Genomic DNA, 24520 nt, shown 5'->3' with positions numbered 1-24520 from the left:
TTATTTTTGGCTGCATTGGGTCTTCGTTGCTGCGTGCGGGCTTTCTCTAGTTGTGGTGAGCGGGGGCTACTTTTCGTTTCAGTGCACAGTCTTCTCATTGCGGTGGCTTCTCTTGTTGCGGAGCACAGGCTCTAGGCGCGTGGGCTTCAGTAGTTGTGGCTCGTGGGCTCTAGAGCGCAGGCTCAGTAGTTGTGGCGCACGGGCTTAGTTGCTCCATGGCATGTGGGATCTTCCCGGACCAGGGCTCGAACCCGTGTCCCCTGCATTGGCAGGCGGATTCTCAACCACTACGCCACCAGGGAAGTCCCAATTTTTACATCTTTAAACCGTTGGGAAAAGGTCAAAAGAAGAATATATAGTTACATGTATAAATTATATGAAATTCACATTTCAGTATCCATTAAAATCTGACCGGAACACATCCGTACTCATTTTTTTAACCTATCATCTTTACTGCTTACAGGCTGCAGCAGCAGAGTTTAGTAATTGTATCAGAAACCAAATGGTCTGTGGAGCCTAAAATATTTACTGTTTGGCTCTTTATAGATAAGGTTTCCCAACCCCTACACTACAGGTCAGATGCATTCGAATCTGATTCAGATTGACTTAAACAATGAGGAAATATTTTATCTCACAAAACAAGAAGTCCAGGATAAGGTGGGCTCCATATCAGTATGGTCAGTGTCTCAACTGTGTGTGTCATCAGTGGCCTAAGGTCTTTTTATCTCTCTGAGCTGCCACCCTTAGGGTGTTAGTTAGGTTGGCTCTGCCCTCAGGCTAGCTCCTTTTATGGGTTTCAGGTAGTTGCAACAATTTTAGGCACCATATCCTGATAGACCAACATCAAGAGAAAAAAGAAAGCTCTGTCTCTCCCATTACTTCTCTCAGAGAAACTGAGACTTTTTCCAGAACCTCCCACCCTTTCCAAAGCAGGTCATATTTCATGGCCAGAATTGGGTCGAATGCCATTTCTAAACCAGTCACTAGCAAGAAGAATGGCATTGCCATTACTAAATGCCACTGGCCTGAATACCTTCTGTAAATTAATATTTTCAGTGGGAAATTCCAAACCTGAATAAAAGTAGAGTGAATAGTATAATGAGCCTGATATACATATCACTTAGCTTCAAAAGTTATCAACTCATGGCTAATTTTGTTTCATCTATAAATGCCCACTCCGAAATAACACTCTGATCCCTAGATTACTTTGAAACAAATCCCAGGTGTTATTTCGTTTCAGTTGTACATAGTTTACTTTGTAGCTCCGAAGATAAAGATTTTTTTTAACATAACTACAAATATTATCAACCTAAAAAAAATTAACATGCATTCCTTAATATAATGCAAATATACAATGTTGAAATTTTTCCAATTGTCATAATTTTTTAACAGTTTGTTTGAATCAGGATAAATAAAGGCCATACCCCCTAGTTACCGTGAGGTTCAGTCCACATAGGAAAGGTAGGATAGATGTCTTGATTCTTTTCCGTTACTTAACAGTCTTCAAAGAAAGAATTGGTTCCTGTGCTGTACAGAGAAAAATTAACATAGCAGAGGGCTTTACTGTTAGGAAAGCATATTGTGGAGAGAAGGCCAAGGGTGTGACTGGATAACCTTTTGCTGCTGCTGAAGAGATTAAACATGTGACTCGTGGATCCTCTCAACCATCTCAGTGGAAATCAGGAATAGAAATGGGATTTTCCAAGAAAGATCTGTAGAGGAACCTCTTATCTAATAGAGTGAATCCCACAGGAGACTCAACATTTTTGAGGATGTTATATTAGCAGAAACACTGCCGGCTTGGACTGAAAGAGGACAAAATGAAAGATGACTGTTGGATTCCCAAATTTCACAGGCAGTAAACAGCCTGGCGAAAAAGGGTAGTTTCAAGGGCCCAGATGACAGAACTGAGGGCCACAGAGGATTAGTCCCAGGCCTTGAAACCTAATGGAGGTTGCCCAGTCAGATTTTGAAATTGCTTGGGGGGCTTCACTGGTGGTGCAGTGGTTAAGAATCTGCTTGCCAATGCAGGGGACACGGGTTCCATCCCTGGTCCGGGAAGATCCCACATACCTCGGAGCACCTAAGCCCGTGTGCCACGACTACTGAGCCTGCGCTCTAGAGCCCGTGAGCCACAACTACTGAGCCCGCATGCTGCAACTACTTAAGCCCGTGCTCCGCAACAAGAGAAGCCACCACAGTGAGAAGCCCGCACAACGCAAGGAAGAGTAGCCCCTGCTCGCTGCAACTAGAGAAAGCCCGCGCGCAGCAACGAAGACCCAGTGCAGCCAAAAATAAACAATAAAATAAATTTATAAAAGGAAATTGCTTGGGACTAATGATTCCTTTATTCCTTCCATGTTCTCCCTTTTAGAATGGGAATGTCTATAACTTACTCTGTTCCTGTCCACCGTTATATTTGGGAGGCATCCTACACACGCTTTACTTTGTTTTTTTAACTTCACATTATATCATGGAGTTTATTCTGTAACAGTATATAGAGATAGTCCTCATTTCTTTTCACAGCTAAATGGTCCTCCTCGTTTGTGCCAAAATGTATTCAGTCAGTTTCCTATTAATGACATTTGGGTTATTTTTAGCCTACAAAAAAGTGCTGTAATGAATAACTCTGTGCATACCTTTTTTCATATTTTTGCCAGTGTGTCTCTGGAATAAATTCCTAGAAAGAGGGATTACCAAAGTGAAGCTTAAATGCGAAAGTAACTTTGTTATATGAATCAAATATTTTTTGACCACTACCTACAGTAAGAAATATATTTTACATCATGATCCAGATATGTACACATAACTAAAACAAGTGTCACAATTACCCTAGTATCTACAGTCTATTTCATTTTAAGAATTCAAGTTACAATGCTAAAGCTACTAATGGATCTTGACTCAAAGTTTAAAAGACATTGAGTTAGGGAGCTGCTTGTCATCAAAGGCCGGAAGTAACAGCACCAAAGGCTAACGTGCAGTGGCCTTTTTGTATATCCGCCTCCCTCCCCGACCCTCCACTCCTTGGCAGCTGACCAGATAACCCTAACCTCTCACCTAATACTGCACTCTTTCTCCTGTAGATTCTTTGTGGGAAAGAGATTCCTCGCTGGATCAATCGGCTTGCCTACTTCAGCTCCTGTATACCCTTTCTCCAGAGTTGCCTCCCGAAGGAGTGGCTCACTCCCGCAGCCCTGCAGTCTAGCGTCAGCCAGGAGCTCCAGGACGAACTGGAGGAAGCGGAGGATGCTGCAGCCTCCGCCTCCATGGGCAGCACTGCCGCAGGCTCCAGGCCCGGGCGCCACACTAAACTGTAAATGTCTCCAGAGTCACACCTTCAGAACTGTCTCTGGCAGTTGAATATCACTAGAGAAGAGTAAAAGAGTAAACGTCCTTTGGATATTTTGTATGCAAAGATGGCTCTCCCCCAAATCCCAGTTTTTCAGCTCAGGATTATATTTGTAATCAAAAAAAAAAATCACTTGGCGCAGGAGGGAGAACTTTGTATGAAGCTTCCCTCTGTCTTTTTTACCCACTTGTAAATTTGGATTTACTTCTGTTTTATATAAGCTCTGTTAAGTTATGTTTACAGTATTTTGTATCGCTGTTTACAAATCTTGCATGGACTCCTGCCACCATGAAAGAAGAAAATCTTCATGTCTTCAAAAATTAGGCAGGTAATCTTTGTACACTTCTGACAATTGCCCGAGCTTCGGCATAAATAATAGGCACACGAGAAGGTACTTACACAATTATAGTCACCATCACCTGCTTAAGAATTATCTTTTAGGTTTGTGTTTGTTTTTGTTACCGTGTTGGTACCAGGATGCACAGAGGTGAAGGAGCACACACAGCCCTGAGGGCTTGGGACCTTGATCTGTGTGAGAGGTGCCCGACCCTGGGCACTCAGCACTCCCTCCACTCCGAGTGGTACAGCTCCTGAGGTTTCCACCGAACGGTGGCTTTCATCCCAAATATCCGTCCACCTCCACGGGGTGGTATATACTCTCGTGTCAGTCTGGCTTTGATGCCTCTGATTCTGTAAGTAAGATGTTTTTCGTTAAAGGTATTCTTACTAGTAACAAGTGTTTTTGCACATGTGTTGGGGGCTTCATTTTTATTTTAATATATATTGATATCCTCCCTGCACAGGATTTTGTTTGTGGGGCAGGAATATCCTAAGTGGTAGCCTTCAGAGTAGCAGTGTGAGTTGACATTCAACTGCTTTTAACTATTCAGGCTACCTTTTATACTACACCTTGAAAACTAGAGTCTAAAGTAACACTCTCCAAAAAGTTAATACTTTGATATTTTAAACATTTTATGTACCATACCAGAAAGAGTATGTTGGAGTTTGTTAGTTTGTTATGGGAGTAGTTTCACCTCATAATAGAAAGCTTAGTCTCATTACCTCTTGTTGAAAACTCATATTTATGTGTCTTATTCATCTTTTTCTGTTCTCTCAAATGTATGTCTCTTACATAACCTACTCGAAGAATGAAATTGTCACCACAGATAAGTCCTCATTAGCAAGGAATCTGTCTGCTCAAGTCTACTCCCAGTGTGACCCTTGGATGTAAGAGCCAAGTCATTACATGTCAAATTCAATTTTTCTGCCTTAAGAATGAATGTTCTACATAAAATATTGGATGCAGTGTATAAATTATCCAAGGCAGTGACTTCAGCTTTATATATATATCGTTAGTTTTTAAATCATCTACTTTTATTTAAACTTCTAGATTGGATTGTTTGCTATTGCTCTTTGTAAGGATACATATCTTTCAGTACACTACATTTTTAACTTTTTCCATAAGCTGATTTTGAGTCATTTTATCAAATTAAGCACACCCTGTTCATAGGGAAAATAAACCTTGGGTTTGACCTGAGGAAAATGAAGCCACTTAACCTAATTTATGCTTTTGACTGTTCTGTTGCTGGAGAGGAAAGCTTTTACAAATTATTCTCAGTTCTTTAGGGGGGGGCAGAGCACTTGTTTTAAGAGATGTGACAGGAATCTATGATCTTTATGAATAGTTGACCTGATTCAGGTCTAAAAATGAGATTTAGAATAAAATGCGCAGACTCTGACAGTGAATCAGTTCACTCAAAGAAGAGTCCTGTCACTAAAACCCAGGTTAGTGAAAAATGTTTGATGCCGCTCACTTGGGATTTTTGTTTTTAATAATGTGGTGGATTCCAGTTTTTTCTAATCCATTCAAATAGACATGAGTTTAAATCTGTGCTACAGACACACATGAAGGAGTGGCCATTATTTAGGCACTTCTTGGCGAGTAGCCAGGAACCTTCCACCTTTGCTTATCCAGAATCCAGCACTTCAGCACACAAATGATTTTATTGTTATTTTGTTGTATTGACTTTCATCTGCAGCATTTGGAGTTTAAAAATAGTGTTAAGGTCCTAGTAAAAATAAATAATGGCCTGAAGCCAATTATCATAGAACCACCAGATAAAATTCTGGACGTGAGATTGCTTGCAGTCTAATGGTACTTGAGGTTGAGAAATAAAGAAATGTCTTTAGAAAATCTCATTTAAGTCAGTTTGTCCACTACAGTTCAAAATTGAGGATGAATTCAGTTAACTAGCATTTCACCAGCTTTCCCTTGCCCTTGGAGGAAAAGAATCTTGTTCTCAACCTGACCTCTGTTAAGAAAAATCCTGTATAAAAAATCCGGTCATTAAGATACATGTGATATGATGGCATCAGATATTCTCTTCGCAGTTGTAACCAAGCGAAACACATTTCTCATTGTGGGTTGGACAGTAATATAGTGTTAAGAGGGTCAGAAGCTGCTGGTTTCTACTGTTTGTTTTCAGTGCCCTTGGGTTTTGTTTTTTCTTTCTTTCAACCCTAAGAAAGGGGCATCAGCTTTGGAAAGTGTGGCCTGTTGAATGGTAGAAGGCAGTGAGTGATAACAGCAGTAAAGAGAGCCTCCACTTGATGCCTGAAATCCAGCCCACTATTGTTCTGACCCACAGCAATAGTGCAAGTTACCTTCACCAGCATTTGTACATAGCAGGGAATTCTGGTTTTCACCAATTGATAGCATTGTGTGTATGAGGAGATTCAACCCTACAGACAGCTATGGGACTCTATATCCATGGCTTCTTTCCATCACAAAACGGGTAGAAACTCATTCACTGCTTCAGGGTTCTAATCTGTGTGTCTTCTAATGGGTCCATTTCTATAAGATATTCTGTAATTTTGATACATGTTGTATTTTCTTTCAGTGACTTAAGTTTAAAAGGCTTGGGTTTTGTCCAGCAAGCTGGCCATACTGCCATTGTACCCCTTTCCTTCAGTATGGTTTAGAGTGCAGCTCAGTCATTAGACTTTCATTGTCTCCTCAGTCAATACACATCTTCACTGTTTGAAAGGTGTTACAGCTGTTCAAGAATCTTCATGAACCTGAGGATAATTTCTTGTGAAGTTGAATGCAAATGTACTGTCATTCATAGTGTTTATATAAAAAAAAAATACCAGGAATCTTCACTTTTGCTACCTTGATATAGCATTGGGCTATCATGTTAACAACATTGAAATACATCAATTTATTAAAAAAATACTTTTATAAGAAATGTTTTCTAGTGCTTTTTGACCTCCAGGAGACTGCAAATGTTATATATTTGTGTTGGGGAGGGGTACTTTTGTTTGATAGTTTTTATTTTTATACAGATTTAAAGGTTACACTCCATTTACAGTTATTACAGAATATTGGCTTTATTCCCTGTGTTGTATAGTACGTCCTTGTAGTCTGTCTTACGCCCAATAGGGAGATTATTTTTGAAACCCAAGAATCCCATCTGCTCTGCAGAAACATAGTCCGCCCTTCTCCAGCATACATTTCTCTTGTATTTGCACGTACATTTATTCTCATGTATTCCCCTCGAGCTCAGGTCCACGGGCCAAGTCCTTAACCGTCAGCATAACCACACCTGCTCCCAGGCAGCGGTGCCAGCCCCAGCTTCTGGGGGATGGAGACAAGGCTGGGAAGGGAGAACACGCCCTCTTCTCTCCGCCAGGAGCGCAGGGGAGAGACCTGCAGGGGAATTGCCCCCACTGCTCGTGCACACACTCTCCCCATCTAGAAGCATCGAGCGAGCAGGAGCCTGGGTGACTGTGCACCTCGTTTTCTACAAACCTATGCTGCTTTGCACCTCCAACCTGACCCTTCCCCCATCTCCATTGGCCTTTTGGTACTTAGCCAAGTAATACTTCCCTCCACAAACTCAAAAGACCTCTCTTGGATTAAGTATTATTAAAAAATAATGGAGGTCATTTGTGGTCTGTCAATGCCTGTCCACTCTCCGCTAAGTAGGAATGGTCTACAACTCATTTGTTCTCAAGGACAGGAGCCAAAGGGGAATTTTCCCCCCAGTCTAAATAGGTTTTTGATAGACTATAGCAAGTTGATCACCAACTCAAATCTGGTAAAGCAACTGGTTTTACCTGTAGAAAGGATACCCAGTATACTGAGGGACAATGGTTTTTTCTTTCCCATTATAATCTGCTCCTGAAGTTCTCCTTATCACCCAGATACGGACCTTGTTCTAAGTGTGCAGAAGTCCACGTGCTAATAAAGATGAGTGGCTATGTGATTTGCATTCCAAGAGGTAGATTAGAGGCAGGCAGCTACTTATTTCCTCATGGATTCTAAACCCAGAGAACTGCTGAGCCCTCTCAAGCTTGTCCCTTTGATCCTTTCCCCAAAAGGAAAATCCTCCCAAAGAGGATCATACCTTGTTCCTACACTGGGAAGCGTGAAGAGTCCATCTTGTCAAGGCCAAGGGAAAAGCTAAGGTTAAGCGAGGCCTCCTCTCAATCCCAGCTCGGTGAGGGAGGCATTCATTTCCAAAGGCTAGATGGGCGCTCCGGTGCCCAGCAGCCCTGCCCTCACTGGGAGGGCTTCGTGGACCCAATCAAGAATGTACCGCCCCCGGGCTGTTGAGGAGTGGCGTAGAGCCATCTACATTGATCTCCCTGACCCCGGGACCCCTTCACTCAGAAATACTTGCCTGGTTCTACGAAACACTCATGGCCTTAGTGGGCCTCAGGGGAGCCATTGACCGCCAGGCTGTTTCCTTCGCACCCCTAACTCCCGGTGATTAGTGGGATTTAGTGCCTGGGCAACCTTCAGGTGCTTCTGAAGCTGCAGCCACGCAGAGGAAGCCACAGGCCTCACCAGGCTGTCCTTACAGCCTTGCAGGCAGGTGGACTCAGGGGTAAAGTTACCAAAGTCACTAAGCCAGACTCCACAGAGGGAGGGTGGGAGGCCTGCTCTACGCACTCCACACTGGAAAAGGAATATGTATTGGGCAGGGCAGTGAAAAAATCAGACAAGGAAAAGCCATTCGGTCCGCCTAGGACCCTTAGTCTTGGTGGCCAGTGATTATCCATCCAAATAGGGACTGGGATTTTCAGATTACAAAACTGAAAAAAGAAAGGCTAAGGGGAGCCAGGGCAGCCAGCTTGGCCCTAATCAAAGATAGAAGAAGACTCCTGTGCCTTCCTCTCCCACTGGCGTCAATGAGTGGGCACCACAGAGCTGCCCTCGCAGGCAGCTGACACACCACAGAAGGCCAGTGTGCCCACGAATACGAAAAGGTGTCACGTTGAGTCTGGAAAGGCAGTGGGTTTTGTGGACAAGACAAAGGGGAAAGAGAAGTCCTCCTGCAGTGCCCCTGCTGTGTGCTCCTTGGGCTATTCATTTAATTATCACAACAGCCTATGACGTTATTCCTGCTTTACACCAAAGGAGTTGAGTGGTTAGTAGCCCAAGAACGCACAGACAGCATAAGGAAAATCCATATTTGAACCTAGCCAGTTGCAAGGCTTCTACTCAAGTACACTGCTTTTCTGCAGTGGAGAACCCGGGTCCAGCCCAGACCCACCGAGTCAGAATCAGCATATTAACAAGACCTCCAGGCAATTCACATGTACATTAAGGGTTGAGAAGCACTGCTCTAGCCCACAGGACTCAATTCTGCATGGCTCCAGCCTACTCTGCCCACAGAAATCAGAATTTCCTGGATGAGGTGACTTGACTCTGTCAGGCAGCCTGGACTCGTGAACGTCTGAAGGACCTGGTAGCTGAATCTTCTCCAAACTTCAATAGAGGTGTGGTAGGATTTTCTGAATTTTTCCTGGGTTTGACTGAATCCATATAAATTATTCAAGGAGTACTCTCATAAATGTGAAAGATAAACTTGAACCCTCTGGAGTTACTTCAAGGAACGGTTACCTAGAAGTCCCTGATCCGTGCACTAAGGATTCTGGACCATAGTTTGAACTGATTATCCATCTTCCTGCGAGAGACCACCGAGGCTACAGCCATCACGCGGCCAGTCCTGATGTTTTACTTTAGATCACCAGAAGTATCTGTGCCCGGGTCCTCTTCCCCAGCTACTCTGGGCATGCTCTCATTTGGCCAGCCCTCCTCCTCATCCTTACTGACCCACCTTCCAATGTACCCTCTGGAACTCCCCGTCTGTGACAGGAAAATGCCCAATAGTCTCCACTTTTTCAAATGCTTCTTGACCTCTCTTGAAACCCAGCTCTCCCCTGTGGTGCTCTCTCCCTCGGGGTATGTGCCTTCGGTCTCCCATTCCTCTTTGCTTCCAAATCTCCGGCTCCACTGAAACCGCGCTACCGAGTTCTACCAGCTGCTCCCTCGTGGCTCTCTTCTGCTCTCCCTCTCCACTGTCTTCCTCTCCACCTTCTTCCTGTCATCAGTGACTCTGCATTCATGCAGGTGACCCATCCAATACCCTAGCCCAGTGTTTCTCAGCTGGGGCTCTATTGCCATCAGGGTAGGACAATCCTTTGTGCTAGACAGTCCTGCCCATTACAAGACACGTGGCATCTCTACACTCTGTCCACTAATTACCAGCGTTTTACCAGCTCCACAGTCGTGGCCACATTAAACGTCCCCACGCATATTGCCCCCAGGAGGTAGGCAGCCCTATCCTGGGCTGAGAACTACCATCACTGTCTCAGGCTCCTGATCTCCTCACTTCCGCCAAGCACGCAAACCTTAGACTTGTCGTCACCAGTAACTGCGCCTCTGCTAAAATCTTCATTTCAAGTAATCTCTGACCACTAACTTCCCAGCTCCCCTGAGTACCCCACACACTGAGACAAGTCTCTGACCTCATTAAGATCCCAAAGCCACTAAATTCAGCCCTCGTTTTACTAATATTACTCCCTGCCCCATCTTTCATTTTTCTTCTCACTCAGCCTAAATTCCACAGTCAGTAATTAAACTGTTTCCTTCTCAGGATCCTCCACTTCTGTGCCCTTTTCTCGCTTCATCTCATGGCCTGGCAAACCCAGCCCTGTTCAGACCCAGACCTCTCTGTGCCCGTGCCTGATCCGCTGAATGTTGCTAGGGTGAAGTCACACGGCTGGACTGACCAGTTTTATCTTAACGTTCCCGTCTCTCAGCACCACACGCGGTTTCCTGCAGGTCCCTTGTAAGCCTGCTCGCTGCTCTCCTGGATGACACTTCAGACTTTATCTCTTCAAACCTCCCACGTGTTCCCCACACGCATTTCAGTTGAGAACCTCACTTTATGCTTCATTGAAAATAGAGACAATTTAGGCAGTTGACCTCTGTAATGGGGGAAAATACCCAGTTCTCCCTCCCTTGTGTTTCTCCCTTACTGTCACACAGAACACTTCACTTGTGACACTTCTTCACCAGATGTGTGGGGATTTTCCCTACACCAAGCCGTTCTCCACGACACCAGCTGGTTGGCCTACAACTTAATTCTGACGCTATCTACCTGGAGATGACATCAGATCCCGCAGGTTAAGCGCTCAGTCCCACAAGACTGCTCCGCACTTCAGATGCCAGTCGCTAGTACTACGGCCCCAGGTTACCCACAATTTCTGTCCAGCTTGGGTACAAATCTGAGGTTCCCAAGTTTGAGTCTGATTTGCTAGAGAGGCTCACAGAACTCAGGGCAATGCTTCCATTTACCAGTTTATTAAAGGATATGATAAAAAAAATACAAATGAACAACCAGGTAAAGAAAAATACAAGGCGAGGTCTGAGAGCGCCCCAGGCACAGGAGCTTCTGTCTCCATGGAGTTGGGGTGCACCACCCTCCTGGTATGCGGATGTGTTCAGCCACCTGGAAACTCTCCAAACCTCATACTGTTGGGATTTTATGGAGGCTTCTTCACGCAGGGATGATCAATTATTAACTCCATTTTCAGCCCCTCTCACCCTTCTAGAGAAGTGGTGGGGGCGGGGGGGGGGGGGATCGGTGGGTGGTAGAAATTCCAAGCCTCTAATCGTAGCTTAGTCTTTCTGGAGACCAGGAGCCATCAGGCACCCACCCAGAGTGGCCTCAATAGAACAAAAGCTGCTCCTGGGGCTCGTATCACTTAGGAATGTACAAGGAAGGGTTCTAGGAGCTCTGTGCTTGGAATTGGGGCCAAAGACCAAGACATATATTTACTATTATCTCACAGCTTCCAATTTTTCAACCTACATACTCATTGGAGCTTGTACCCAGAGTCACTGTCTGTGTTACAGTGGGAAAACGTCCTTACTATTTTCAAAAGCCAAGCCTTCCTTTGTCACTAGATCCCACCCTCTCTCATCTCTCAAGGACTTGCTCCAACGTTATTCCTTCTCTCCTTCAAAACACCAATTTCCCTTTCTCCACTGGATCATTCCTGTCAGCATAAGACATGTTCCATGGTTTCTCAGCCAAAACCGAAAACCCAAGACAAACCGTCCCTTCACTCCCTCATCCCAAGCAGGGCAACATTTCCCGATTTCACTCCACAACAAAAGTTCATGCACTTTCATGTCCCATTCACTCTTATAAACAACATTTTGGTTTACGTATATGTTTCATACGTATATACACACACACATATATATGAAAGAATATATAGGATGTATATGTACAGTCTGAAAAATAATAAAACGAACACTTCCTATACCCCTCACCCAACACCCAGCCTAAAAAATAGAACCTGAGCAGGACATCAGAAGCACCATATCCCTCCCCAGTCACTTCCTCCTCCCCCCACTGCTATCCCGAACTCTGTGTTAATCATTCCTTTGCTTTTTCTTTTTTTTTTTTTTAATTAATTAATTAATTTATTTATTTATTTATTTATGGCTGTGTTGGGTCTTCGTTTCTGTGCGAGGGCTTTCACTAGTTGCGGCAAGTGGGGGCCACTCTTCATCGCGGTGCGCAGGCCTCTCACTGTCGCGGCCTCTCTTGTTGCGGAGCACAGGCTTCATACGCACAGGCTCAGTAATTGTGGCTCACAGGCTTAGTTGCTCCGGTGCATGTGGGATCTTCCCAGACCAGGGCTCGAACCCGTGTCCCCTGCATTGGCAGGCAGACTTCTCAACCACTGCGCCACCAGGGAAGCCCCTGCTTTTTCTTTTTAATGGTTTTTAATACCCACGGATGCATCCCTAGATAGTACATTATTTGCTTATACCTATTTCAAAACATTTTATGAATGGAATCATTTTGTATATATTCCCTTGTGATTTAAAAAATTTCTACATATTTTGGAATTCCCTGGTAGTCCAGTGGTTAGGACTCTGCACTTCCACTGCAGGGGGCCCGGGTTTGATCCCTGGTTGGGGAACTAAGATCCCGCAAGGTGCATGGCATGGCCAAAAAAATTAAAAATTCTACATATTTCTTTAATTCATGCATGTTTATGTGTACAATTATAGTTCATTTCCACTGCTGTATTCTGTTGTACAAATATACCACAGTTTTATTTATATATTTGACTTTTAATGGACATTTGGCCTGTTTCAATTTATGGCTATGAATATCGTAAGGCATACCTTCTGCTGCAGATGGAAGGGTTCCTCTGCGGGTGGAGCTGTGAGGCTGGAGGGAAGATGGAAGGGTTTCTGCTTCTCTGGGAGGGGAGCTGCAAAGTTGGAGGGAATGTGCACATCCAACTTTATTAATTTTTAGAAAAATACAATGTATTCTTCTTACTGCACTTTCATTAAATAAAATCCTATTCAGCCTTCTCTCCATCTGCTAGTCAAACGGAGCTCCACAGGCTATTTTCTTATAATGTCATATAATGAAATTTCAGAGCCTGGGCTTGAAAAGTATTTTTTTCATTACTCAGAGGTGAGAGCTGTTGCCTGCTCCCGCACAGCCGCTAGGAGGACGATACTCAACATCACAAAAGTGGTTCAAAGAATCTGCTTGGCAGGTGAGAATGTAGGGGATCAGCTGCCTCTGCCTCGTGTCAGAGGGGAAGGGGGTGAGCCCGGGAGGAGCCAGGGCTTGCTAAGGTGTGAGTGGGTCCAGCAGAAGGAGACAGTGTTTGAGTCCATCGGCAAGTTCAGCCTGGCCTTAGCCGTTGCAGGAGGCGTGGCAAATTCTGCCTTGTATAATACAGATGCTGGGCACAGAGCTATCCATCACCTTTGACCCGTTCTGTGGAGTGCAGGACATTGTTGTAGGAAAAGGGACTCACTTTCTCATCCCTTGGGTGCAGAAACCAATTACCTTTGTTTACCGCCCTCCACCACATAACGTGCCAGTAATCACTGGAAGCAAAGATTTACAGAATGTCAACATCCCCTTCCAGCCGGTTACTAGCCACTTCCCCGAATCTTCACCAGCATCAGGGAAGACTTTGATGAGCACATGCTGCCGTGCATCACTACAGAGATCCTCAAATCCGTGGTGGCTCGTTTGGATGCTGGAGAACTGATCGCCAGAGAGACCTGGCAGGTGAGCAATGACCTCATGGAGCGAGCAGCGACCTTTAGGCTCATCCTGGATGACATAACCCTTGACACCTCTGACCTTCGGAAAGGAGTTCACAGAAGTGGTGGAAGCCAAACAGATGGCTCAGCAGGAAGCAGAGAGAGCCAGACTTGTGATGGGAAAGGCTGAGCAGCAGAAACAGCAGCCATCGTCTCTGCGGAGGGCGATTTCAAGGCAGTGGAGCTGATAGCCAGCTCACTTGCCACTGCAGGCGACCGCCTGATTGAGCTGCACAAGTTGGAGGCCTCGGAGGACATCACGTACCAGCTGTCCCTCCGAACATCACCTACTTGCCCGCTGGGCAGTCGGTGCTCTTCCAGCTGCCCCAGTGAGGCCCACACCTCCTGGGGCCATCTGGACCACAGCCCTGATGATTCTCAACATCACCTTCCCTCTTCCACCCCAGAAATCACTGTGAAACTTCATGATTGGCGTAAAGGGAAGGAAATAAAAGTAAAATCACTTCAGATCTCTAACTACTCTATCAAAGAAAAAAAAAAAAAGAATCTGCTTGTTTGGTTCAAAACTTTTAACGGAATGTGTCCTGTTCTCCCATGTAAAGTGGACACGTGACTATTCATCACTATTTGCAACTCAGAGCAGCAGGGTCTTGTTCGACTCCTATGACTTTTGAAATTGTTGCCACATCCTGTGAAAATAACCACCATGTGAAAATAACCTCCAAAGAAACCAGTATTTGGTTGCTTGTCTTAATTCACTGACTTAATTATAATGTTGTAAATTGTCTCAGTATTCCTAAAAGTTATAGATGCTTGAAAAAAACTTCTCTTACAGATCAGAAGAGGATCATGGCACTTTTCTCTTACACACATCACGGAAAACTCAAAGCCCCTGCTAGATATATTATAATATTTAACAAATCATCTGAAAGTCCTTGTATCATCTTGTCAACATTGGGTAATCAAAATTGTTTTCCAAAGTAGCTGTAACACTCTCCAATCCCACCAGCAGAAGATTTTCATTCCCATTACTCCACACCCTTGTTGACTTGATGTTGACTAACCCTTTAATGTTTGCCAGTCTGGTAGGCATAAGTTGGCATCTAGCTGCGCATCTAATTTGCATTTTCCTGACTATTAATAAGATTAAGAATCTTTCTATGTTTCTGGGCCTTTTTTTTTTTTCTGTGAAATGTCTGTCCTATCTTTAGCCTATTTTTCTGTTAGGTTATTTATCTTTTCCTTACAGATTTGTAGAAAATATTTACATATTCTGGCTACTCTTCTTTGACAATTCTATGTGTTACAAAGATTTTCTCCCAGTTTGGTATTTGTCTTTTCACTGTCTTTAAAGTGTGTTTTTTGTTTGTTTGGTTGGTTGGTTGGTTGTTTTTGGCCGTGCCGTGGCAGTGGAAGCATGGAGTATCAACCACTAGACCACCAGGGAAGTCCTAAAGTATGTTTTGATAAACAAGTTCATTTTAAAGTAGTCAGCAATATCAGTATTTTTCTCTTTGGTAAATATTTTTTTAATCCTAAGAAATTCCTCTCTCCGCCTAAATTGGAAAGATATTCTCCTACGTTTTCTTCTAAATATTTTAATCTTTGCTTTTTGTATTTAAGAATTTAATCCAACCAGAATTGATTTTGTGTGTGTGTGTGTGTGAGTTATCTATTTCTTTTTTTCCATGTAGGTAACTATTTGCCTTAACACAATACATTGAATAGTCTACCATTTACCCACTGACCTACAAGTTCCATTTCCATTAATCAAGTTTCCACATATATGTGAGTCTGTTTCTGGGCTCTCTAGTCCCATTGGTCTACTTACTATCTCCAGACTAATGATACCCTGTCTTAATTACTAAGGCTTTATAGTAAGTCTCAGTATGTGGTAAAGTAAGTTTCCCCATCTTCTTCTGGAAGTTATTTGGTTATTCTTGGCCCTTTACTCTTCCATGTATATTTTGGAATCAACTTCTCAAGTTACATACCCACACACAAATCCTATTGGAATTTCATTGAATTAATTTATCAATTTGTAAAGAACCAATATCTTTATGATATTGTCTTTATCCAAAAACATGATCTATCACTCCATGTATACTGACCTTCAGTGTCCTTCAATAAAGTTTTATAATTTTCTCCATAAAGGGCTCTCATGTATTTTGTTAGCTATATCCCTATGTTCCTTATATTTTTTTCTTGCTAGTGTAAATGATATCTTTTATTTCTTAATTATATTTTTCGGACTCATTGTTCCTCATATGTAAAAATGCAATGGACTTTTTTCATTTTTTAAAACAATGATAGATGTTATTTTTTTAAACAGATTTGAATTAATAGAAAAATTGATCAGAACAAAGAGTTCCCATATACTGCCTCTTACACACACACTTTCCCCTGCCATTAACATCTTACTTTAGTGTGGCACATTTGTGAATTGATGAACCAGTTAATACATTATTATTAACTAAAGTCCATTTATATTAGGGCTCACTCTTGTGCTATTATACAGTTCTATGGGTTTTACCAAATGCATAATGTCACATATCCACCATTGAAGCATCACACAGAATAATTTTACTGCCTCAAAAGACCCATGTGCTCCACTTATTCTTTTTCCCACATCCCTAATCCCTAAACCACTGGTGTTTTTACTGTTTCTCTATTTTTGTCTTTCCCAGAATGCCATGCAGTTGGAATCATACAATATGTAGTCTTTTCAGACTTGGCTTCTTTCACTTAGCAATATGTATTTAAGGTTCCTCCATGTCTTATCATGGCTTGATACCTCATTTTTTTTTTTCTGAATAATATCCACTGTATGGATGTACCATAGTTTGTGTTTCCATTCACCTACTGAAAAATATCTTGGTGGCTTCCAAGTTTTGGCAATTATAAATAAAGCTACTATAACCATTCATGTGCAGGTTTTCGTGTGGACTTAAGTTTTCAAATCCTTTGGATTCATACCAAGATACGTGATTGCTGGATTATATGTTTAGCTTTGTAAGAAATTGCCAAACTCTCCAAAGTGGCTGTACCATTTTGCATTCCCACCAACAATAAATGAGAGTTCTTGTTGCTCCACATCCTCGTAAGTGCTTGGCATTGTCAGTATTTTGGATTTTGACCATTCAAATGGATGTATAGTGGTATCTCACTGTTTTAATTTGCAATTCCCTAATGACATAGGATACTGAACATCTCTTTAATGCTTATTTGCCATCTGGATATCTTGTTTGATGAGATAACTGTTCAGATCTTTTGCCCACTTTTTAATTGGGCTATTTGTTTTCTTATTGTTGAGTTTTTTTTTTTTTTTTTTTTTTTAAGGATTTTCTTATTTATTTATTTATTTATTTATTTATTTATTTATTTATTTTTGGCTGTGTTGGGTCTTCGGTTCGTGCGAGGGCTTTCTCCAGTTGCGGCAAGCGGGGGCCACTCTTCATCGCGGTGCGGGGACCGCTCTTCATCGCGGTGCGGGGACCGCTCTTCATCGCGGTGCGCGGGCCTTTCTCTATCGCGGCCCCTCCCGTCGCGGGGCACAGGCTCCAGACGCGCAGGCTCAGCAATTGTGGCTCACGGGCCCAGCTGCTCCGTGGCATGTGGGATCTTCCCAGACCAGGGCTCGAACCCGTGTCCCCTGCATTAGCAGGCAGATTCTCAACCACTGCGCCACCAGGGAAGCCCCCTTATTGTTGAGTTTTAAGAGTTCTTTGTATATTTTAAATAGCAGTCCTTCAGCAGATATTTGTTTTGCAAATATTTTCTCCTACCTGTGACTGCAATTATTTTTTTATAGGTAAAGTTTTTTTCCAGCAATTTTGCAAAACTCTCTTGCTAGTTCTAATTATATATCTGAGATTCTTTGGAGTTTTTTACATAGTCAACTATATCATCTGCAAATAATGACAGTTCTGTTTCTTCCTTTCAAGCCCATATAATTTTAATGTTGTCTGTTATTTATTTATCTCTATGCCTTTGGCTAAGACCTCCCAAACAATGTTTCCTTGATCTTAAATGAAAGTTTTTGGCATTTCAAGTTTTTGTCAAGTTTTGCTTCAAGTACTTTGAAGCTCTATTATTGGGTGCCTAGACATTTAGAATTATGTTCTTAATGAACTGACCCCTTTATTATTATGAAAATCTCTTTCTTTATCCCTGTATATTCCTTGCTCTGAAGTCTACTTTGGTATTAATATAACCACACTTTCTTATGATGTTTTTTACCTTTTTCCATCCTTTTATATTTTCAATCTGTGTGTCATTATATTTAAAGTGGGTGTTTTTTTTAAAGCTACAGCATATAATTGAATCTTGCATTTTTATCCCAGTGTGACAATCTCTTAGATTGGAGCTCTTGGACTTTCGCGTGGAATGCAGTTATCAATATGGTTCCGTCTAAATCTACCACTTAGCTTTTTTTTAATTTACCATTTGTCCTGTGTTTTCTTTGTTCCTTTATTCCTTTTTCCTGACTCCTTTTGGATTTATTTAGCATAGTTTAGTATTCCATTTTATCTATTTTATTAGCAATCTGTCTTTGAGGTTTTTTAAAAATTATTTTTCTAGGGCGGTTTTAGGTTCATATGTCTGTGGGTGTTGTTTTGTTCTGTGTCTAGTGGTTGCTCATGGTTCACAACTTGCATCATTACCTCATCACTGTCTACACTCAAATAATATTATACCACTTCACATATATTGTTAGAACCTTAAAACAGTATACTTCAATTTTTTCTCTCCCGTTCTCTGTGCTAGTTTTCATACATTTTAGTTCTATGTATGTTATAAACCACACAATACTTTGTCATTGTTTTTGCTTTAAAATGGTTATCTTTTAAAGAAACTTTTAAATGACAAAAAATATTTTAAATCTACCTGCATATTTACCATTTCCAGTGTTCTTTGTATAGATCCAAGTTTTCATCTGACATCATTTTCCTTTCACATGAAGAATTCCTTTAACATTTCCTGTGAGACAGTGGTTTTCTTGTAGTTTTCAAAATTTTGAAAAATTTTAGTCATTATGTCTTCAACTACTTTTTCTGCAGTGCTTCCCCTCACTCCACCCTTTCTCTTCTCCTTCTGAAATTCCAATTACACATACGTTAGAATGTTTTGATATTGTCACATGGCCAAATGCTCTGATCTTTTTCCTAGTCTTTTTTTCTCTGTGTGCTTTAGGGCAAATAGCTTCTATTCTATTACTATGTGTTGATGTTGACTGATATTTTCTTCTGCAGTGCTTAATCTGATATAAATCCCAGTAAGTGAAATTTTTATTTAGTATATTATATTTTTTAGTCTCCAGAAATCTTCCATCTCTCCTCATTCTGTTCACATTTTCCTTTAAATCCTTGAGCATATTTATAATAATTATATTAAAGTCCTTATTTGCTAATTCTATCATAGCTTTCATTTCTGGTTTGTTCGTTTTTAAATTCTGTCTGTTTTTATTGACTGATTTTTCTTCTGGTTGTGGGTCACGTTCTTCTGCTTATTGGCATACATAATATTTTTTGATTGAATGTTATATGTTTCAAATGTTACATTGCTGAGTGTCTGTGTTTTAAAGGATGTTGAGGGGTTTTTTTTTTGGCTGGCAATTAAATTACTTGCATATCAGTTTGATCTTTCCAAGGCTTGTTTGTAAGCTTTTATGGCCGGTTCGTAGTAGCCCATGCTCTAGGGGTGGGTTAGCCCTCCTATTAAGGTGTGGCTCTTCAGGTCTCACTATGGAGTACCCCAGATGATTAACAAGGCCTTTCGAGTCTGACTGATCAGACTCTGTCCTGTGGAGCTCTGGGAATTGTTAAGCTTAAAGCTTCCAGGTCATTCTTTGCCCAGATTCATGGAGTTTCACCCACTTCTTTGTCGCTTAGTATCAAGCAAAGTCTCAAGGTGACCCCTATGGAGAATGCTGGATCTCTTTTCTCTATGTAACTATATCCTCTCTAGAACTCTGTCCCACAACTTGCAGCATCTTCTGCCTTCCTGAACTCTGAACCCTATCTTCTCAACTCAGTGACTCGTGCTCTGCTTGGGAACCCCCTCCTTACACTGTGGTCCAGAAGGTGCCTACAGGCAGAAAGGCAAGGCAGTTGTGAGGTTCACCTCACTTATTTCCTTTACCCTCTTCAGGGATCACAGTCTTGCACTGCCTGTGTCCAATGTCTGAAAACAGTTGTTCCACATCTCACATTCGATTTTTTAGTTGCTTACAGCAGGAGAGCAAGTTGGAACCCTATTAGTCCATAATGGCCAGAATCAGAAGTCTCTTTTAATTTCTTAATGAGGTGAATTACATTAATTGATTTTCTAAGTAATTGATTTTAAACTTTGCATTCCTTACACATCTGGCCTAAACCCAACTTCCAACTTGGTCATTATATCTTCTTAACGTGTTGCTGGATTTAGGATAGACAGACAGGAGCACAGACAGGTAGGTAAGTATATATATAGATAAGTAGATAGATAGGTATTCTAAATTCTGAGTGAAATTGTCATATAATTTTCCTTTCTTGAAATGTCCTTGTCTGGTTTTGAATTCAAGCTTGTGCTGGCCTTATAAAATGAATTAGGCAGAGTTTCTTCTGTTCTCTAGAAAAGTCTGTGTATGAGCAGAATGATAAATTCCTTACATGTTTTGTAGAACTAGGCTGTCAAGCTGACTGGACCTGATGATTTCTTAATGGGTATATTTTAAAATATATTGATTCAATTTCATTAATAATTACAAGATTATTCAGATATTCAATTGTTTCTCAATTCTATTTTTTGTAAGTTATACTTGGAAGAATTTATCCATTTTATCTATTTTTTCAAATATAGTACATAAAATTGTTCATAATATTCTTTTGTTACCATTTGAATTTCTTCTAGATATATAGTTATGTCCTCTTTTTTATTATTAATATTTTTTCTTTTTTCTCTCTCTCCCCTCCCCCACCCTTCTCTTTCAGTACTGCCAGTTTGGTTTTTCCATTATACAAGTTTTTTTTTTCTTTTTCAAAAGATTAACTTTGGGGTTTATTTGTACTCTCTTGTATGACTATATTGTCTGTCATTAATTTCTACTTTTTTTTTTTTAATGTTCCTTCTTTCACTTTTTTTTTTGGTTTATTATGCTATTCTTTGTTTTTCATGAATTCTCAGCTACTTTCAGAATTCACAATCTTGTTGTCTAATTTAAATCATATATTTTCCTCAAAATATTGTGTTCCTCAGGTTTGGTTACATAATATTGGTGATATCATCTAGTTCAGAATAGTTTCTAGTCTTCAATATTATTTATTCTTTTTTTTTAAACATCTTTATTGGAGTATAATCACTTTACAACGGTGTATTAGTTTCTGCTGTATAACAAAGTGAATCAGCTATATGTATACATATATCCCCATATCTCCTCCCTCTTGTGTCTCCCTCCCACCCTCCTTATCCCACCCCTCTAAGTGGACACAAAGCACCGAGCTGATCTCCCTGTGCTATGTGGCTGCTTCCCACTAGCTATCTATTTTACATTTGGTAATGTACAATATTATTTATTCTTTAACCCACAAGTTTTTTTAGAATTACGTACATTAATTTTCAAACTCATGAGAGTTTTTGAGAATTTTCTAATTACCTTTTATTGATTTTCCATTTAATTGCATTGTAGTCCAAAAATGTTGACTGTATACTAATTCTTTGAAAGTTGTTAAGGTTTAATAGCCTACTGCATGATCAATTCTTTTCTTCCAGTTTTATAGAGGTATAATTGACATACAGCGCTGTATAAGTTTAATACGTTCAGCATAATGATTTAACTTACATGCAACATGAAAAGTTTATCACAATAAGTTTAGTGAACATCCATCATCTCAAATAGATATAAAATTAAAGAAATAGGAAAAATTTTGTGTGTGATGAGAACTCAGAATTTATACTCAACATTCATATAAAACATACAGCAGTGTTTATATTCACCATGTTGTACATTATGTCCCTAGTACTCATTTATCTTATAACTGGCAGTTGGTAACTTTTGACTGTCTTCATCCAATTCCCTGTTCCCCCACCCCCTGCCTCTGGTAACCACCAATATGATCTCTTTTTCTATGAGTTTAATTTTTTCTTTTTAATGACATATTATTTGCATATAACACATCCTCCCATATACTTTTTATTTATTTACTTTTCAACATTTTTATTTATTTATTTTTGTTTATAAATTTATTTATTTTTTGGCTGCATTTAGTCTTCATTTCTGTGCAAGGTCTTTCTCTATTTGCGGCGAGCAGGGCCTACTCTTCATTGCGGTGTGCAGGCTTCTCATTGTGGTGGTTTCTCTTGTTGCAGAGCACGGGCTCTAGGCATGCAGGCTTCAGTAGTTGTGGCACATGGGCTCAGTTGCTCCATGGCATGTGGGATCTTCCTGGACAAGGGCTCGAACCCATGTCCCTTGCATTGACAGCCGGATTCTTAACCACTGTGCCACCAGGGAAGTCCCATATGAGTTTATTTGTTTTTGAAGCATAATTGATTTACAACACTGTAGGAACTCCTGGTACATGACCTAGTGATTCAATATTTCTATACATTTCAAAATGATCACCACAATAAGTCTAGTTACGATACCACCATACAAATGTATTACAGGGTTATCAACTATATTCCCTGCACTGTACATTTCATACCTGTGACTCATTTATTTTGCAACTTGAAATTTGTACCTCCTAATCTCCCTCACCTATTTCTTTCATCCCCCATCCCCTTCCCCTCTAGCAACCACCTGTTTTTTCTCTGTATCTATAACTTTGTTTCTGCTTTGTTATGTTTGTTCATTTGTTTTATTTTTTAGATTCCACATATTAGTGAAATCATACAGTATTTGTCTTTCTCTGTCTGACTTATTTCACTTAGCATAGGACCCTCGAGGTCTATCCATGTTGTCGCAAATGGCAATATTTTATTCTTTTCTATGGCAGAGTAATATTTCATTGTGTGTGTGTGTGTGTGTGTGTGTGTGTATCACATTTTCTTTTTCAATTTTTCTATTGATGGAAGCTTGGGTTGCTTCCATTTCTTGACTATTGTAAATAATGCTGCAATGAACATAGAGGTGCGTATATCTTTTCTAGTTAGTGTTTTTGTTTTCTTCAGATAAATACCCAGGAGTGGAATTGCTGTACCATTTGGTAGTTGTATTTTCAATTTTTAGAGGAATCTCCATGTTGTTTTCCATAGTGGCTGCACCAATTTACATTCAGTACATGAGTGTTCCCTTTTCTCCACATCTTCGCCAACACTTGCCATTTGTTGTCTTTTTGATAACAGCCATTCTTACAGGTGTGAGGTGATATCTCATTATGGTTTTGATTTGCATTTCCCTGATGATTAGTGAAGTTGAGCATCTTTTCATGTGCATTTTGGTCATCTGTATGTATTCTTTGGAAAAATATCTATTCAGGTCCTCTGCCCATTTTTTAGTTGGGTTATTTGTTTAGGTTTTGTGTGTGTGTGTGTGGAGTTGTATGAGTTCTTTGTATATTTTGGATATTAACCACTTATCAGATATAGTATTTGCAAATATCTTCTCCTATTCAGTAGTGGCCTTTTCGTTTTGTGAATAGTTTCCTTCACTGTGGAAAAGCTTTTTCATTTTATGTAGTCCCATTTGTTTATTTTTTCTTTTGTTTTCCTTAGTTGAAAAGAAATATTCAAAAAATATTACTAAGATTGATATCTTAGTAAGAGAGTACTGCCAATGTTTTCTTCAAGAGGTTTTATGGGGCTTCCCTGGTGGCACAGTGGTTGAGAATCTGCCTGCCAATGCAGGGGACACGGGTTCGAGCCCTGGTCTGGGAAGATCCCACATGCCGCGGAGCAACTGGGCCCGTGAGCCACGATTACTGAGCCTGCGCGTCTGGAGCCTGTGCTCGGCAACAAGAGAGACCGCGATAGTGAGAGGCCCACGCACCGCGATGAAGAGTGGCCCCCGCTCGCCGCAACTGGAGAAAGCCCTCGCACAGAAACGAAGACCCAACACAGCCGTAAATAAATAAATAAATAAATAAATAAAATTTAAAAAAAAAAAAAAAGAAGTTTTATGGTTTCAGATCTTACCTTTAAGTTGTTAATCCATTTAGAATTTATTTCTGTGCTTGGTATAAGAGAGTAGTCCAGTTTGATTCATTTGCATATAACTGTCCAGTGTTCTGAACACCATCTATTGAAGAGGCTGTCTTTTCCCCATTGTATATTCTTGCCTCCTTTGTCATAGAATAATTGCCCATATTAGTGTGGGTTTATTTCTGAGCTCTCTGTGCTGGCTGTAGTGTCTCCACACAAATTTTAGAATTATTTGTTGTAGACCTGTGAAAAATGTCATTAGAATTTTGATGGTCATTCTCATGGTGATTCTTTTCTCTCTGGCTGACTTCAAGATTTTTAGTAGCCTGTAGTTTCACTATAACTTGTCTGGGTAGAGATGACTTTTTATTTACTCTGTTTGAGAGTCTTCTGGCTTCCTGAATCTGAAAAGCAATGCATCTTTCAACAATTCTGGAAAATTCTCAGCCATAATCCTTTTAAACATTTCTTTTTATCTAGTCTAATATCGCTTTCTAGAATTCCAGCTGGACTTCTATTACACCCTCCCAATGCTCTATATCTCTTAATTTCTCTTTTACATATTCCTATTTCTTTGTTTCTCTGTTCTGCATCTTGCGTAATTTATGTGGATCTACCTTCCAGTTCACTGTCTCTATCTC

At 40.8% G+C, this 24520-nt stretch overlaps 1 protein-coding gene, 1 non-coding gene and 1 pseudogene across 4 annotated transcripts in view; all 3 read left to right on the top strand.

The window, feature by feature from the left end:
* The window catches only part of DESI2 (desumoylating isopeptidase 2), a 39677-nt gene extending 33799 nt beyond the window's left edge, over positions 1–5878 (top strand). For all 3 annotated transcript variants that reach the window (XM_028166613.2, XM_007182448.2, XM_007182449.2), the window contains one exon: positions 3084–5878. In XM_028166613.2, coding sequence (XP_028022414.1) covers positions 3084–3317 — 234 coding nt within the window. In that variant the 3' untranslated portion in view covers positions 3318–5878. The remainder of the gene's footprint in view (positions 1–3083) is intronic.
* A 6692-nt stretch (positions 5879–12570) lies between these two features.
* TRNAG-UCC (transfer RNA glycine (anticodon UCC)) lies at positions 12571–12643 on the top strand. The gene has a single exon. It is a non-coding gene; the product is annotated as a tRNA-Gly (tRNA).
* A 449-nt stretch (positions 12644–13092) lies between these two features.
* LOC103002848 (prohibitin 1-like) lies at positions 13093–14132 on the top strand (annotated as a pseudogene).
* Positions 14133–24520: the final 10388 nt, after the last annotated feature.

Source organism: Balaenoptera acutorostrata, chromosome 1, assembly GCF_949987535.1.
Source record: "Balaenoptera acutorostrata chromosome 1, mBalAcu1.1, whole genome shotgun sequence".
NCBI lineage: Eukaryota > Metazoa > Chordata > Mammalia > Artiodactyla > Balaenopteridae > Balaenoptera > Balaenoptera acutorostrata.
This window is presented reverse-complemented; position numbering and strand designations above follow the sequence as displayed.